At 38.9% G+C, this 18,382-nt stretch overlaps 1 protein-coding gene across 1 annotated transcript in view; it reads right to left on the reverse strand.

Moving 5' to 3' along the window:
• Window positions 1–3,141: 3,141 nt before the first annotated feature.
• LOC124612534 (1-phosphatidylinositol 4,5-bisphosphate phosphodiesterase gamma-1) overlaps window positions 3,142–18,382 on the reverse strand; it is a 258,728-nt gene continuing 243,487 nt past the window's right edge. Inside the window, exon 22 of the mRNA XM_047140800.1 lies at window positions 3,142–4,344. Within this exon, the coding sequence (XP_046996756.1) occupies window positions 4,276–4,344 (69 nt within the window). The 3' untranslated portion in view covers window positions 3,142–4,275. The remainder of the gene's footprint in view (window positions 4,345–18,382) is intronic.

An 18,382-nucleotide genomic window follows, 5' to 3' on the forward strand; every position in this document is an offset into this window, starting at 1 on the left:
GCTGAGATAATTCTCTTTAAGGCACTATTAGAACAATCACTTTATATCATTTGGAGAAAGACATCAGAACAATCCACTTTACATCATTTAGAGAGAGACATAATGTAAAATGAGACAGTCAGATAGGAAGTTAAACAGAGTCTACATTCTGAGTTGTTGCACTGTTAAACTTGGTGAGCACTTTGACTAGCAACAATGGTTGATATGCCAAGAAGAAAATTCTTTCACACTGGCAAATTTAACAGGTCTCCAACACTCTACTTTGTCACCTGGATCATTATGTTACATTTTTAGGCACCTCGAATAAATAAAAACAATGAACATACAACATGCTTATTTTACAGCACTGGTTCTCCAAAACTTCATACAAATCACATTTCAATTCTATAGTCTGCCTTAACTCACTGGTCATAAAAATATGGAATTTCCCTTGACTACATCTGTGGCACTCCATATTACTATTCTGAATGGCATGGAATTCAACATACAATGAATCAGTTTGAAAATAAAATACATGAGGCAGAGTTTTAAGTTCTCTGTTGTTTATGACTATAATTCATGCTGCACTGCCAATGATACTTTGCTGATTTTATTGCATTACTTTTGCATACAACTTCTTAATCAAAATACTCACATAATGGAATTATGAGCTGCCTCCTCCACAACTAAAAACTAACAAAAATAAATACAAAGTTTTTCTTTCCATGCTCAGTATGTACAGAAATACAATATTATTTCTTTCAAACAATTTCATTTCCATTTCTCAATTTTGGGATTTTGGCATAACTGCTATGAATGGAGAATGTGTGTGGTTTTGTGAGTGTGTGTGCATGCGGCGAGGGGGGGGGGGGGGCATATCTACAACCTAGCATACTTAATGCCTTGCTGCTATCGCATCGAATGTAAACATGGCTGTAGTAAAATCGTAAGGTTTGTAATTTAAGCAGCAACCAGTCACAAGTATAGTTTAAAATAGTTCATTTAACAATATTACTGGTTTCTGATTGATTACAAATCTATCTTCAGATGGGTGTTACAGCTTTCTTTGCTTTCTTGTTATGCATTTGTTACTGGTGTGGTGCGCTACAATCAACAGGGTTTTTAGTTCGCAACTGTAAGCTTATCAGAGATTTTTAAGGTAATAAAACATGATATTTGTGGCAAAGAAACATCCACTGTGCAAGTGTTTGCTCAGTTTCATGTCTTATTAACTTAAAAAAATCATTTCATGACTCTTTCTGTGAAGGTCAAAATGAAAGAACCTCTTGTAAATTTACCAAATGTGAATGGAAATCTATTTATCTTAGTGCACCACACCTAAAGATGGCCTTATATAAGGGGCGTTCAAAAATAAACGAGTTGGAGTCTGGAATGCACAAACTGGTAATATCGTGGTGTGTGTAACGAGGTGTGGTTCTGACCAGAGCGTGGAAGTTCACAGCCCTTCGCTAGAGGGCACGCGTGTACGTCACATGACTATACAGAGCTAGCAGCAGCATGTATCAATCATCCACACGAGTGCAGAAAATGTTATGCTGACATTCTTCTTTCACCAGGATGACCCCTTCTGATTCACTTCCTGCAGCACGACACAACAGTGAATTCCCAGCAGTACTCGCAAACCTTGACCACCCTTCACAAAGCAATCAAATCAAAACAACCAGGCGATCTCACCTGTGGGGTCATTCTACTCCACGACAATGCAAAGACTGATACGGCCAACACAGTCACAGCAATCCTGCAGTCCGGACCTCTCTCCCTGTAATTATACCATTTTTGGTCCCCTTAAAAAGGTTCTGAGAGGCAAACGATTCACCTTGGATGACGACATCCAGTGAACTGGTTAACATTGCAGCCCGGGGAATTTTATGAGACAGCCATTCACTGCCTTGTGGCACAGGGGGACAAGTGTCTCAACAGCCAGGGTCAATACTTCTAACATACAGGTACTGGTTTCTGTAATTATGCTTCCAGCTCGTTTCTTTTTGAACGCCCCTTATAATATATCCACAACGGTAATCGGTCAAGTTAAATTTTGTAAACCATACTTGTGACTTCTTGCAGCCTTAATAATAAACGTTATAACTAATGCCCTGCTTCACACACACCAATAGAACAGTGTAACTACACCAACCAAAGAGGAGGCAGTGTAAACATCAGCATTTCACATGATACTCATAAGTTACTAATCATAGGCATGTACATTTCTTAACATCAACATTACAGCATACTGTACTGACACATTATCAGAATCATGTACTGTTCACAATTATGTTCCAATTGAAAGTCTGGTAGTCTTTAGTTCTATTGAAAGTAGTCCAGTCTCCACATTTATTATACCATGCTTCGATTGTCTTTGATACATTTTGTGATGAGGTAGTGTCATTTTCATAACAAGCGGTATGACATATAATTAAATTAACAATATCTGCAGTTTCACAGATAATTTTTTGTGTCAGTGTTCTCCTCTACAAATAAATACCAGTGCCCTGTCATACTGTTGATATTTAAGTCAAGATATAAATATAAATTTTTTTGCAGATGCAATTCACATTCCAATAATTTATACAAATTTAATCAATTAACATAAATAAATTTGTGTGTACTATAAGCCAACAATAATTTAATTGAACAATGGAAAACGAGGACAGATTCCATTCATCACTTAGAGCAGGTTTGTTGAACAGCCTCCTCTAGGTGGTGAGTATCAGTTAATCCTCATTCACAATAATAGTGTAACTGACAAAGAAGTAATAGTCCGGAACACCAACAACTATCTTCTAGCATGAAGACAACAGAAATTGCCTCATAACAATGCTTCCGAACTATAAAGATTTAATGGTCCACCATACGCACTGCTTCACTCCCCCCCCCCCCCCCCCCCCCCCCCTCTCTCTCTCTCTCTCTCTCTCTCTCTCTCTCTCTCTCTCTCTCTCTCTCTCTCTCTCTCACACACACACACACACACACACACACAGTGAATTCAAGCACTTCTCACTAACAGAAAACAAGTCTTATCATGAAATGCATGAAAAGAAACACACAATATTTCAATTAAGCACTTCAATTAAGCACTTTTTCTTAGGAAAAATGGCATCAACTCTTACAGAATAAAATATGATCAAATAATAACTGCACACATTAAGTATTGCAAATGCACACTTAGAAATAAAAAACAGCATGAGAAGAAACATTGTTGCTAACTTCATTGTAACAAAATACATATTATGAATCCGGAAGAGATTCTCATCTAACAAACTAGACCATGAATATGAGACCTAAAGCACTTTATCAGTTAATATTTCCATGAAAGTCTTATTCCCCTGCCTTCTTTCACACTAATAATCATCTTACAGTTCGTATCATTACTTGGCACATCTTGTGCACACAAACACTAGTGCGTCAACCACTAGATCATGCATTTTTTAAAACTGTCATATTCTTCTTCCTCTAGGGTTTTCCCCTCTATGTTTATTCCTTTACTATAATAATCAGATCATTTAAAAATTAAGCCACTCATTAGTGAATGCAATTTATTATAAGTTATTGGCCTGACAAAAATACTGTTGCGTGTATGATACAGACACATATTATTTAAAACTAACTATTGACATGTGGCTCTTCTAAAAGCTTAAGGAACCAGTTACATTTTGCACACAAGCACACATTACTGTACAATAAAGATAAAAACATATCCTGCTTTTGAAAAATATTAAACAAGCACATAACTTTATGATTAAAAAGAAGGCTCTCCATTGAACCTTAGTGGCATCTAGTATCATCCTTTTTGTAACAGAATCTTTCATATTCCGTATCATATAAAACGAACTAGTCAGGTACAGATACAATGAAACACCTTTTCAGCAGGTTGTTTGTGAAAAAACTTTGGAAGAATGTTGTAAACTGTATCATTCATAAATACATGAGCAAATACACCTATACAATGAACCATCAATAAGGCCACAACTACTACCTTTTTCTAAAACAGCAAACTTCTGCATACAGTTGCCCGAACTTTTATGTATGGTATTACATTTCTTAAAAAGCAGACCTACAAGTAGGTGCAATACTGAAATACAACAATGACAGAAATGAACACCAAAGTTAACAAAGAGTAGATCTGCAAATATTCAACATCATAAGAGTTCAGTTATGAATGATCCTTTTGTTCATTAAATGCACATTGGTTTTCAAATCACTTATTTCACACTAAAGTTGTAGAAAGTCACCTTTGTTCACCTTCTCATTGCAGAAAATCCACATCAACTTGGCATTTCAGTCTTCACTGTCTCCTACGGCAGTTACACAAGAAAAGGCAGTACTTGGAAGCACTTCCCTGCTTTCCTGAAAGATGAAACAATACAACATACTGCAATGAACTTAGAGAACCATCATTATAACATAAACTTGACTAACAACGTATTTTTATAAAATTGGTTTATCAACATTAGTTAGCTGGTTATTTTCTAAAAAGCAGGAAAACTGGCAAGAAATTTAACCATAAATAGTAATCTGACTACAAATGTGATTACTATTTTAAGGCACCCCACATCTCTCCCACAAAACTACACATTTTCTATTTATCACCTTTAATTACTAAAAATAATCTGTCAAACGCAGGCAAACTAATTGCCTACAAGCAAGATACATGGCCTCTTGTAAAGTTAATGTAAGTAATAGTAGCAAAAAGCTGCATAAGCTTAATAAACAAGATAAAATATAATATTTTGCATACAATATGAAGACAACACTAGAATTAATTTGCTAGAACTGAAATTTAGCAAAGGAAACAACAAGGACATCTTAAACTCTACAGGAAAGCAACAAGAGTACTACCATACACTGTTTGTCTTGCTACCTAACAACACACAAGCATGATCCATATAGAGAACTAAATAGAACCACTTAGTAGAAATGAGAACCACACAGAACACAACATAATCAAACAAATAATGGCTAGCAATTTACACACAGACACATTTGGAAACCCTCTTACAGGAAGAAATCAATAAAAATCTACTTGCAATTAAAATAACACAGAAAATAAATGCAATGTCTGCATACAGTTTTTTGAAAGCTCTCTAACTGCAGTAACACTCAGGTCACACAACATCAACATTGCTTTCAGAAGAGAAAACAATGACAAGATAAATAATCAAGTGTAAATAAAACTGTTTGTGCTACAGGTAGGCCAAACAGGGATAGATTTTTCTTGAACATTATAGTGAGCACAGCAATGCTTATCACAAAATTAATCAAAATGAGAAACAGTGGTCAACTTTAAAGGCTATGGACATAAAATGAAGATCACAAAATGGATTTATATGAACAATTTTAAATCTATGTCAATAACATAATAGACATAACAGGTGGAAACAAGTTGGTGAGTAAAGCTTCTTGGTAGATTAAGATTGTGTGCCAGACTGGGACTCTAACAGGCAACATAATCTTTTATAGGCAATGCTCTTATCAACTGAGTTAGCCAGGCACGATTCACAACTTCTATGTACTTTTCAAAGTTCACAGATACTCTTCTAAAGTTATAATAGAGTGAGTTATGGCTTATTGACAATCAGCATAAAACAAACTCTTTCCAAAACCACACAAGAAAATCTCCTCCATGTCATTATTAGGATTTCCGGCTTAGAAAAATCACATGAAGTTGTGACATTGAGTAAGAAATACCTGAGTATCACTGTTCTTAGTACACTGATTTCATAGTTCAATAGCATAGTTGACCGACTGCTAAGCATTAGAACGAAGTAGGATTTTTATCAAACCCCCACTTTCACCAATGATTTTTCATTTTACTGCATTAATTTCTTTAATGTATAGGAAATACAAAATTAACAGAATGAACAGTTCATGATGTAGTGGTCTTCAGTCCAAAGACTGGATTGATGCAGCTCTCCATGCTATTCTATCCTGTGCAAACCTCTTCATATCTGAATAACTATTGCAACATTCATCCTTTTGAATCTGCTTACTGTATTCATATCTTGGTCTCCCTCTATGATTTTTACCCCCACATTTCCCTCCATACTAAACTGGTGATCCCTTTATGTCTAAAGCATATGTCCTATCAACTGGGCCCTTATTTTGGTCAAGTTTTGCCACAAATTTCTTGTCTCCACAGTTCTGTTCAGTACCTCATTATTAGTTACATGATCCACCCATCTAATCTTCAACATTCTTCTGTAGCACCACATTTCGAAAGCCTTTATTCTCTTTTGTATAAAACTGTTTATCATCATGTTTCACTTCCATACATGACCACACATCAGATAAATACTTTCAGAAAAGACTTCCTAACACTTAAATCTATGTCTGTTGTTAACAAATTGCTCTTCATCAGAAATGCTTTTCTTGCCATTGCTGGTCTACATTTTATATCCCCTCTACTTTGGCCATCATCAATTATTTTGCTGCCAAATATAAAAACTCATCTACTAATTTAAGTGTCTCATTTCCTAGTCTAATTCCATTAGCATCACCTGATTTAATTCCACAAAATGCCATCATCCTTGTTTTGCTTTTGTTTATGTTCATCTTGTACCCTCCTTTTAAGACAATATCCATTCCATTCAACTGCTCTTCCAAGTCCTTTGCTGCCTCTGCACTTACAATATCATCAAGAAACCTCAAAGTTTTTATTTCTTTTCCCTGAACTTTAATTCCTACTACAAATTTTTCTTGGTTTCTTTTACTGCTTGATCAGTGTACGGATTGAATAACATTGGGGATAAGCCACAACTCCATCTCACTCCTTTCTCAACCACTGCTTCCCTTTCATGCCCCTCAACTCTTATTACTGCCATCTGGTTTCTGTACAAGTTGTAAATAGCCTTTTTCTCTGCGATTTTTTACCTCTGCTACAGTCAGAATTTCAAACAGAGTATTCCTTCTCTAAGTATACAAATGCTATAAACATAGTTTTGTCTTTCTTTAATCTTTCTTCTAAGATAAATTGGAGGGTGAGTATTGCCTCAACTGTTCCTTGGTTTCTCCAGAAACCAAACTGATCTTCCCCAAGGTCGGTTTCTATCGGTTTTTCCTTTCTTCTGTACAGAATTTGTGTTAGAACATTGGTGTCCAAAATTAGAGCAACAAACGGAAATTTTGCAAGGTTGCATTTATACTGCCACAAAACAGTATACACAATTGATAGTAAAGTAGAAACAATGTGAAGAATACAGAATGTAAACAACTGCAACATACATAACGGTAAAAAAAAGTTATTTGTTTTTCCCAACTTAAAGGATTTGCCCACACATTCCAACAACTGGTTAATGTGCTTGGTACAGAGTGTGACCACCTCTTGCACCAATACAGGCCTGATAACGGTGGGGCATTCTGTGAATGATGTCATCAATATAATATTGAGGCAATAATGACCATTCTTCCTGCACATGTGCTCACAAGTCTTGGAGAGTGCTTGGTGGATGTTGACATGATGCACCCCGTCTCCCTAGTGAATCACAGACATGTTCTGTGGGATTCAAATCAAAAGAGTGAGCAGGCCACACCATGCGTGCAATACCCTCCATTTGCAAGAAAACATGAACCACTTGTTCTACAAGGTCGAGCATTATCATCCATCAGTACAAAGTCTGGGCCCACAGCACTAGCTAAAACCACACATGAGGTGCCGAGATCTTGTCACGATACCCGACAGCAGTTAAACCATGCCAATTCACCCATACAATTTCATGTAGAGGTGTTCGAGTGCTTACCATAATTCCTGCCCACACCATTAGGGATTCTCCACAATTTCCGTCTCTTTCCACAATGTTTGGGTTGCAAAATTGCGTTCCACATTCCCTCCAGATGCGAATCCATTGAGAATCACTCTAGACCAAATCAGATCTTGTCTGTGAAAAGAACATTGGTCCACCATTTGATCGTCCAGATGGCATGTTGACAAGTCCACTCTAGATGTTCGTTTCAGTGAAGATGCATCAGAATTACATTTACAGCAGGTCTTCAACAATAAAGGCCACTCTGCCAAAGCCCTCTGTACACTGTTTGCCTTGATAAAACACGCCCAATGGATGCTGATAGGTCAGATGTCAGTTGCCATGCAGTAGTAAAGCAGTACTGTCATGCCCTGACAGCCAAAAAATGATCCTCTCTTTCTGATCTCACACACGGTCAGCCCTGCTCCTATGATCAGCCCTGCTCCTATCTTCAGGATAGAGTTTTGGTCTCTCTAAACTGACGCCACTTCTGAGGGACATTACGCCATCGGGCCACATGTGTTTGTGACTGTCCTGCTTCCATTCTTCCTATGACCCCACCCACCACAGAATCTGTTATGCGTTTCCCCTGTGCCATACTGCACCATCTGTGACTGTGTGATTGAGGTTTTAGGACTGCCCGGAAAACACTACCCCCTTCGGTAGGTGACCTGATGTCATCATTGGATTGAAGTTGTTGCCCATTGATCGGATGCCATCTTCTATGCAGAACACGCTTGTATGGACATCTGTTGACGGTTTGTGTAATTATACCATACATCAGACACAGGACAGAGAAACAGTGGTTTGCTGCTTTAATTTTAGACACCTGTGTATTTTGCAATCATTACTTATTAAATTGATAGTTCAGTAATTTTCACCTGTCAGCAGTCGGAATTGCGATTAGTACATTTTTCTTGAAGTCTGAAGTTATTTTGCCTGACTCATACATCTTGCATATCAGATGGAAGATTTTTGTTATGGCTGACTCTCCCAAGGCTATCTGTAGTTCTGATGGAATATCGTCTACTCCCAGTGCCTTGTTTAGACTTAGGTCTTTCAGAGCTCTGTCAGATTCTTCTCGCAGTATCATATGTCCCATCTCATCTTCATCTATGTTCACTTCCCTTTCTATAATATTGCCTCCATGTTTATCTCCCTTGCATATACGCCCTATATACTCCTTCCACCGTTCAGCTTTTCCTTCTTTGCTCAGGACTAGTTTCCCATCTCAGCTCTTGATATTCACACAGCTGCTTCTTTCTGCAAAGGCCTCTTTAATTTTCCTGTAGGCGGTGTCTATCTTTCCCAGAAAGAAATATGCTTCTAAATCCTTGCATTTGTCCTTTAGCCATTTCTGCTTAGCTATTTTGCACTTCCTGTCAATTTCATTTTTTAAACGTCTGTATTCACTTTCACCTGCTTCATTTGCTGCATTTTTATATTTTCTCCATTCATTAATTAAATTCAATATCTCTTGTGTTATCCACAGATTCCTACTAGATATCGTCTTTTTACCTATTTGATCCTCTGCTGCCTTCACTATTTCATCTCTTGCAGCTAACCATTCATTTTCTACTATATTCTTTTCCCCTGTTCTAGTCAACCATTGCCTAATGCCCTCTCTGAAACTCTCAGCAACCTCTGGTTCTTTCAGCTTATACAGGTCCCATCTCCTTAATTTCCTACCTTTATATTCAATTTCTTCAGTTTTAATTTACAGTTCATGAACAATAAATTATGGTCAGAGTCCACATCTGCTCCTGGAAATGTTTTACAATTTAAAACCTGGTTTCTAAATCTCTGTCTTAACATGATACAATAAATCTGAAACCACCTGATGTCTCTAGGTCTCTTCCACATATACAACAGTTAATAGTTCCAAATTTTTTTTTTTTTTTTTTTTTTTTTTTTTTTTTTTTTTTTTGCCGCGAAAAGGGCACAGCATGTAATTTTTTTACCATTCAGTATTCTGCCCACCCTGTGAACTAATTAAAACATCTCCATTTTCTGCCACCTCCTCCTAGGCATCTACAACAATATTCCATAGGTCAACGCATGTTCCTAGCTTGTGGTCAGGTCATTTATTGTATGGCCCATTTCATCTGTACCCACATGTTTTCAACAGGGTTGAGGTCAGGTACAGGAGAAGGCTAGTTGAGAAGAGAAATCTCATTCTGTTCTGCACACCTCTCCTGCAGCATAGTTGACAATGTATTGGATACTGATCCTGTTGGAAACAGCTGAATCCCTAGTTGTCACACTGATGGGAACATAACATTACCCCTAATTTGGGTATATTAGGCAGCACGAAGTCAACCATCTATCCTTTGAAGCATCACCAGTCTACAGGAAAACATCCATCCCCAAACTGCCACAGGTATCCAGCCACGAAGAGGTAACTTGAGGATATGTTACAGGTCAAAACTGACACCATAGGGGCCTATATATTCATACTGGACCATAATTTGCAGTGAAAAATATGTTCCACCAGTCATCATTACTATTTCCCCAACAAACTGCAATTGGTAGAATCAGTGATCGTCACAAGGCTTCCTCTTGATGGCCACACGTTTGCTTTATAGACCAATCTTCTGAAGTTGGTGCCGAGACCTGTCAACTGAAGTGGGAAACAGATCAGTATGTTTCAAATGCACAGTGTTTAAAAAAGGATTTTACCTTGATGTGTTTACAAGCTCATTAACCAGGAATGGTGGTTTTCCAAGCCAACACTCAGTTGTCACGTGCCTACTGGATTCTCCAACATCTTGACATTGCTTTATACATTGTTGTGCAAGCATGCTCAGAAATGCCATATTGTGTCCCAACCTCCAACATAGCCAAACTCACTTCCTCTACAAGAGCAACGACACTGTTGTGAACAGCCTGTTGACGATAAGGCATGGCTAACGAATAAAGTGGATGAACTCTTAACTGATGCAGGTGAGGTATCTAACCTCAAATCATGCACTGTTATCGGATGTTATAGAAGAAATGGGGTGATGACACCCATAACTCTTCATGTTAGACTGTCAGTCGTTGCAGCAGAATACTGCCACCAAATTCAGGGCAATGTACAACATGATAACTTACTCCAGAATGATGTTCCCATTTGGGTAAGATGATCCCAAAAGGAAGTGGAGAAGTTCAGTCTCTCTACATCTGTCCATAATGGTTATACGTCACTATGCCTTAGTAAAAAAAAAAAAAAAAAAAGTGAAAGCAACTGTGATGATGGTTGAGCACTTTTACTACTTTCATAAAGAGAGTGGATGGAGTGATAATGACCAGTATGTCATGGGTTCAAATCCCCATATTATGTTTATTTTTTAGGTGGTAAAAGTACTGAATAGAGTGTAGATCAGTTTTATTTCATGCAATAATTACAGGATAATACATTTAACTAACAACAATACAATATGCCATTCATTCAATATGCTTGGTGATGAAGATTGTGTGTTTCAAATGCTTTTACAGCATTGCAATGCACTGTCAAGATGAAGTTCAGGAAGCGATGGCCTAAACAATAATACAACATGGCAGACATTATGATTAACTATTTTTTTTTCAAAAACTGAGGTCTTCTGATATCAAACCTTTTACAAGAGTTACTTTTGAGTAGTCCATCACTGTATCAGAGCACAATTAAATCTGTCAGCATTCAGCAATATAATCAAAAGAAACCTCAATGTTTGTGCTGCTGTAGTGCTGGATAATGAGCTTTTGATAATATTCATCCTCCTACTATACTGGCATCGAATTAACTCATCATTTTGCAAAAGTCAGACACATTCTCTATGGATGGAGTAACAGAATATGTTACTGACAATTTTACCATACCTCGCCTCCACAAGTGATTCTTGTTGGCATTCATCTTAAACTGTTGCAAACTGACATGAAATCAAATCTCTGACCTTTTATACAGAAAACCTACAGATCGAGCATTCAGTTACATTGGTGACTAGCAAAAATATCCCTGTTAAAAATCCACATAATGTAGTAGCTAGAACAGGGTATTTTATTTGGAAAAAAAGCTGTCATGTCTTCTTCAAATGTGGCTACAATAAAGGCAAGATTTTTTTCAAATAATAATATTCTAAATATAACTGGGTAAAATAGCATGTTGCATTTCATTCGTATCAGTGCCAAAGCTGACTTTTTTTGCAATTTTCCGGTGCCAATGTTCACACCGTCAAGTTTACAACTATCTTTCAGTGCTAAACACCCATTGTCATGCTACAAACAATGATGAAAGTCTACTAATAGGTTGAAACAAGATTTAATTTACATCCCTATAAAAGCTTATGGTAAAGAGCACTGGTTCATTTTCAAAATTTTAACTTTCATGGCTGGAAAAGCCACGCTTACTAAAATATTTGAGGCTATTATGCCATGGATGAATGACCTTGGAGAAACACATCATGATGTACCCATCTGTGGGGAACAGTGTCAAGATGGTTGTAGCTCCTTTGAATGTCCCATTCACACCCTTGCTCACATAGATGGATGACTGCACCATCAAAAGCCAACATGTGACGTCACACCTCTGTATGGGACCACACAGAAATGAATTTTTAGAACAGTCAGTGGTGAGTCCTAGGGTGTGAATCAAACATTCACAGAAACTACACCCACCTTGAAGACGTTTACTGAGATTGAGTCATGAGTTGAATTTTTCCAAGAAATTCTTCTAACCATGGCATAACAGCCCAGATCATGATTAAAAATTCAAGGTTTTTTTTTTTTCCTATCCTAAACAGGCAATCAAACAACAGTCTGTCTTTACTTTTTAAACTTCACTTTTTCCTTTTTATCAGTAAATCCTCCCCAGCGAGAACCTCGGAACAACTGTGAGTTTTAAAAATTAATCTACTGACAAAAGTGTTACTTACTTCACGCTCAGGTTGAAAGGATACACTGTGTTTATGCTCTAATTTCATCAGCACAAAGATACGAGATGTGCTATCAAATACATTCAATAAATCAGTACAAATTTTCTGCAGTCACTTTTGACTGAAAAGTAGAAATTTTTATCAATGTAGGTGCAATGTGAATTTTTTCTGTGTCACCTATTGGCTCCTATTTTCCACCACCATCTTGTTTGCTTTTGCCAATACAGTTATGAGGTCTTGAAGAAATGATATTGATTGTGGAATTTTCAACAGCAATAATAATGCACATCAATTAAGAACTTAAGACAATGGAATTATCATGGCTTTTCCATTGTTTAGTTAAGAAATTTATGTGGTTTCTGCTCTCTGCAAGCTGAAGACTTCTGAAAATGTATTGTATATATTCTTGCAAGCAGTAAAACATTTCAAGCTTGCAAATTGATGAAAGTACTGTGTCACTGGTAAAACAGCTGCTAGTACTGACACTCAAAAACATACCTGAAGTGCTTACAGTATTAGGAAAGAGGCTTGCTGGTCAGGAGAAACACTTTTACAATAGCCCTCTTCCTGTTCTTTTATTTCAATGTATTGTATTCAATGTATTTGTAACTTGTGACTGACTATCTAGCAAACTGGTGCTTGGAAATACAGTACTCGTGGTTTCACTACGGACAGCATCAATATTTACATATGCTACTATCATGGAAATTCAATTAGTGTCTGAATCAATGATGGGAAGTTATTTGTCAAACACTGTAAAGTCCTGGTGGGAATCTGATTCCATCCACACCCCTACCCACGTTAAACATATCAAGTATCAACAGCATCCGCATTTCAACAGCTGCCATCCCTACCACACCAAAAAATTCCTCCAACACAGCCTGACTATCGAGGGATGGCATATTTGCAGTGACAAGAACTTCCTTGCGCAGTATCCTGATGCTCTCACCAACACCTTAAAAGACGGGCACTACCCTCCAGATGTAGTCAACAAACAGATTTCCCATGCAATTTCCCTTCTCACCCCCAATCCTTCCACCACAACCAAAAACTAGCTACAAATGAGGATCCCCTTTGTCATCCAGCATCACTGCAGACTCGAACAACTGAACCACATTCTGTCAGGGCTTTGATTATCTACCATCATGCCCCGATAAGACAGAAATCCTATCAAAGATCCTTCACACACCTCCCAAAGTGGTGTTCTGTTGCTCACCCAACCTAGACAACATCCTAGTCCATCCCTATGCCACTCCCAAACAATTCCCCTTGGCACAGGATTCATACATCTGTATAAGACCTAGATGCAAGACTTGGCCAATCCATCCACCCAGCACTCCCTTTTCCAGCCCTGTCACAGACTTTTCCTACTCCATCAGAGGACGCGCCACCTGTGAAAGCAGCTAAGTCATATAGTAGCTCTGTTGGAATCATTCCACTGTCTTTTATTTTGGTATTAATACCAACAGGTTGTCCACCAGGACGAATGGCAACCATCAGACTACGGCCACAAGCAAAGTATGAGGGTAATCCCAAAAGTAAAGTCTCTCTTTTTTTTTTTTATAAGTACAGAAGCAGCCGTTGAGAATGGAGCTCCCATTGGACGTTACCGCCAAGTGCGAACTGCGCACAGTTATTTGGTTTTTGAATGCAAAGGGCACTGCACCGATTGAAATCCATTGCCAACTGATGGAAGTGTATGGTTAATCCTGCATGGATGTCAAAAATGTTGTAAGTGGTGTAGAGTGTTTGCAGCTGATTGGACCGAAATTCACAACGAACAGAGGAGTGGGAGACCGTCAATTTCTGAGGAGATGGTATTGAAAGTTGAGCAAAGCATGCGTGAAGATCGGCAGATCACCCTGGATAATCTCTGCATGTTGGTTCCTGAGGTTTCCTGAAGAACTGCTCACAGAATTTTAATGGAAAGATTGAACTTCCGGAAGGTGTGTGCAAGATGGGTGCCACGCATGCTGACTGAGGTCTACATGTGGCAACAAGTTGATGCTTCTCGTGCATTTCTTCACCGCCTTGCAGCCGAAAAGGACAACTTTCTGGACTCAATTGTCATAGGTGACAAAACGTGGGCATACCACTTTACACCTGAGACCAAGCAACAATCACACCATTGGTGGCATCCTTCTTTGCCATCCTATGATGGTGAGCTGGTATGACATGGGCATACAAAAACTGCCACACCGTCTATAAAAATGCATCAACAGAAATGGTGATTATGTCGAAAAATAGCTAAATGTTCAAGCTGTAAACTGATGTAAACCATTGTAGAAATAAACAGGTCTAATTACTTATAAAAAAAATAGGAGACCGTACTTTTGGGATTACCCTCGTAGATCACCCTGTGGAACAATCTGCAGCTGAGCATAATATGTTTGATTTCAATGGCATTTCACAACTGAGGCCATCAGGAGCGTACCCTCTACCACCAGCTTCTCTGAGCAGTGCAGGTGGGAGCTATCCTTACAACACATTCTCTGCTCCCTAAATTATCTCTGCCTCAACAGATGGAAACCTATTGTCCCACATCCTCCAAACAACACTTTCTGCCCCTTCTGCCCTATCACCTCCTCCCTTTTCACACGTCCCCTCACCCTCATTGTGGGCCAACCTCAACCAATGCACTCACCTGTCTTTTTCCCTTCTCCACTCCTCTCCATTTCTGACTCCCACCCCCTCCTCCCTGCCTGCCCCACAGCCTCCTGACACTGCACCTGACAGTCTTGTCATGCCTCCATCTAATCCCTACATGCTCTGCCAGAAAGTGCACTTCTCTCCCAGCCCTATGCACTGTTGTCCCTTCCCCTTCCTTGCCCCACTCCAGATTGTTGCTTTCATTCAATGTCACAGTTGCATTCCGGTCAGAGTTGTCGGAGATAGTGGTCATGTGTGCACGATGTGTGCTTGGTTGAATGAACATACGTGTGTGTGTGTGTGTGTGTGTGTGTGTGTGTGTGTGTGTGTGCGTTTCCTTTCTTTTCTGAGGAAGGCTTTGGCCTACAGCTATACATGGCTTTTCAGCAACACAGCGTGTCACCTTTACGTTTAGTAGAAATAAAGTTATTCGTGATATTAACTACATTAGGGAAAAAAAAAAGACAGTTTTCTGAAAACTTCTACATTTTTTCACATTTATGCATCTGTGTGGACCATGTGATGTTTGGCATGTAGACAGTTATCCAAGAAAAGAAAGACGTTGATCATGAGTTAATTGATATTAAGGTTACAGGTTTTCGCCCATTATCTGTAGCACAAAACGAAAGGTTTTGCAAGGTAGTTTCTAAACTGAACTGCAGATAAAACTGCCTAACCAAGTACATAAGTGTTGTTAGACTGCAGTACATAACAACCTAACGAATGCTAAAGAATAACAGGAACAGACACCAAAATCAACACACTTAGAATAGCCTACTAACAAATTTAATTTTTAACATTTCCTAAAACATAGTAAAATGTAACTTGCAAAAATTTGTATATGGAATAACTTGTTTATGAAATCAGTAAGCAGTTACATAAATCTAAACACTATTTTTGAGCAAATGTGTTGCCCTCACCTTTATAATTTCATACTCCCCTTAGCCAACTTATAAACTCTAATGACCATCAAAAGTTCTGTATTTGTGTGCACAAATATGTCTAATTTACAATAAGCATTCCAATGGCTTTATAATATTTCTTAAAATTATTGGACAGACAGCAGGGGGGGGTGGGGGGGGAAGGGAAAGAAGGTTGGAAACAAACTGTCCTAGCGTTCTTTAATAATAAGTTAACTTTTTTAATTATAGATTTGTTGCACATCCCACACATCATCTTTGCTTAGTTAATATCTTTGCTCAGTAAGAAACAAACGATATTTTTACATCTTTGTTTAATCGACACTAATGGCATTGTAAACAAAAACATCACACGTAAAGTGCATGTGTGGCACTCAAACTGACATCAATAATATTACAAAGTGTGCTGCAGTGATTTATTTATAATGTTTGTGCTGTTTGCAATCCAACAGTGTATACATAGTCATGGACATCCGTAAGGACCAAAAAAACAAATCACAATCAACTGGTACATGCAAGGTTGGACAAAAATATGGAAACAATGTCAGAAATGCATGCTTGAACATAAATGTGGATGCTAACTTAGCCGGCATATTGTTTGACGAAGCAAGCTGGGATAATTTTACTTCCCCTCTTGTTTTGCCATCTGCCTCCTTAAATTCGTTTTTTCACTTTTAACTAATTATCATTAACGTACATGAATATAATCTGTATTTTCATAAGAGAGAAAGGTTGGCCCTTAGTTTTAGGTATGCAGTTGATTTTCTAATTTATTTTGACTATTCCTAGTGAGTATCTTCAATTATAGGAGAAATCAGTAATTGTTTCATAACTTAAATTCTACTGTTGATGTATAAAGAAATATAAATTCTGTAATAATTGTAAATATTTGGAAGACAAAAATGCTAGTATTCTTAAAGTATCTATTTGGCTCTAGTCGGAAACATATTAGCAAAACCACCCCTTAATTAATTCCAAATAATTAACAGATATTTTAAGAGTATTGTTTGCATAATGATATCTGTTAATTTCATGATTTAAACAAATAATTCGGCCGAACACCTTAGTGGAAGAAACTGTTAAAAAGAACCAATCTTTCAATGTATTCGGTTAATTTAATGAAGTACGTTTTAATAGTAATTTCTATAAATTTCACTCCGAGCAATGTGTAGTTTCAGTACCAACTATTGTGAGGATATATAAGGGCCCGATTTTTGGTCACGAGACAGTCTGTCCATGGCCAAGTTTCAGATGAGGAACGTGTGTTGGTTAGAATGACAACAATGTATCAACTTAACAGTGAAATAAGTGTTACATAATTAGGCCGTGTGTTAAAACAATGACAGTGTCTGCTCCAAACATACCTTTCTATTCTTCAAGAACTGTGAACTTTGTGGTTAGGTTCTTACTGCTCGTAGATGTTCAATAGTAAACTATCGTAGCAGTATGTGGAGGTCTGCCTGCAAACTATTAATGAGGCTTATTGACAGTTAAACAATAGTGCACTGCCAAAATAACTGTGTATTATTGGGGGGTTGTGAACAGTGAAATTAAAGTACTGTTAAACGCAACTGTGTGCCTGTTGTCTACATTATTTACAGTAGTGAGTGTCGGAATTACAAACCCCATTTTTCAGCCAGTGTAGCAAAGCAGTATGTTGACACTGACGACAACAAACGGAGAAACAAATCAGGTGAACCGCTGTTGTGTTTGACCACAAATTGCACCTGTGTATGTAATCAATATGTTGCAGAGGAGAGGGGCAGAGAGGCGGGGCGGGCGAGAACGAGGCGGAGAGGGGGGGAGAGGCGGAGGGGGGGGGGAGAGGCGGAGGGGGGGGGAGAGGCGGAGGGGGGGGGAGAGGCGGAGGGGGGGGAGAGGCGGAGGGGGGGGAGAGGCGGAGGGGGGGGAGAGGCGGAGGGGGGGAGAGGCGGAGGGGGGGAGATGCGGAGGGGGGGAGAGGCGGAGGGGGGGAGAGGCGGAGGGGGGGGGGAGAGGCGGAGGGGGGGGGGGGAGGCAGAGGGGGGGGAGAGGCAGAGGGGGGGGAGAGGCAGAGGGGGGGAGAGGCAGAGGGGGGGGGGGGGGGAGAGGCAGAGGGGGGGGGGAGAGGCAGAGGGGGGGAGGCAGAGGGGGGGGAGGCAGAGGGGGGAGAGGCAGAGGGGGGGGGAGAGGCAGGGGGGGGGGA

The sequence above is a fragment of the Schistocerca americana genome, chromosome 4 (assembly GCF_021461395.2).
Source record: "Schistocerca americana isolate TAMUIC-IGC-003095 chromosome 4, iqSchAmer2.1, whole genome shotgun sequence".
Lineage (NCBI taxonomy): Eukaryota > Metazoa > Arthropoda > Insecta > Orthoptera > Acrididae > Schistocerca > Schistocerca americana.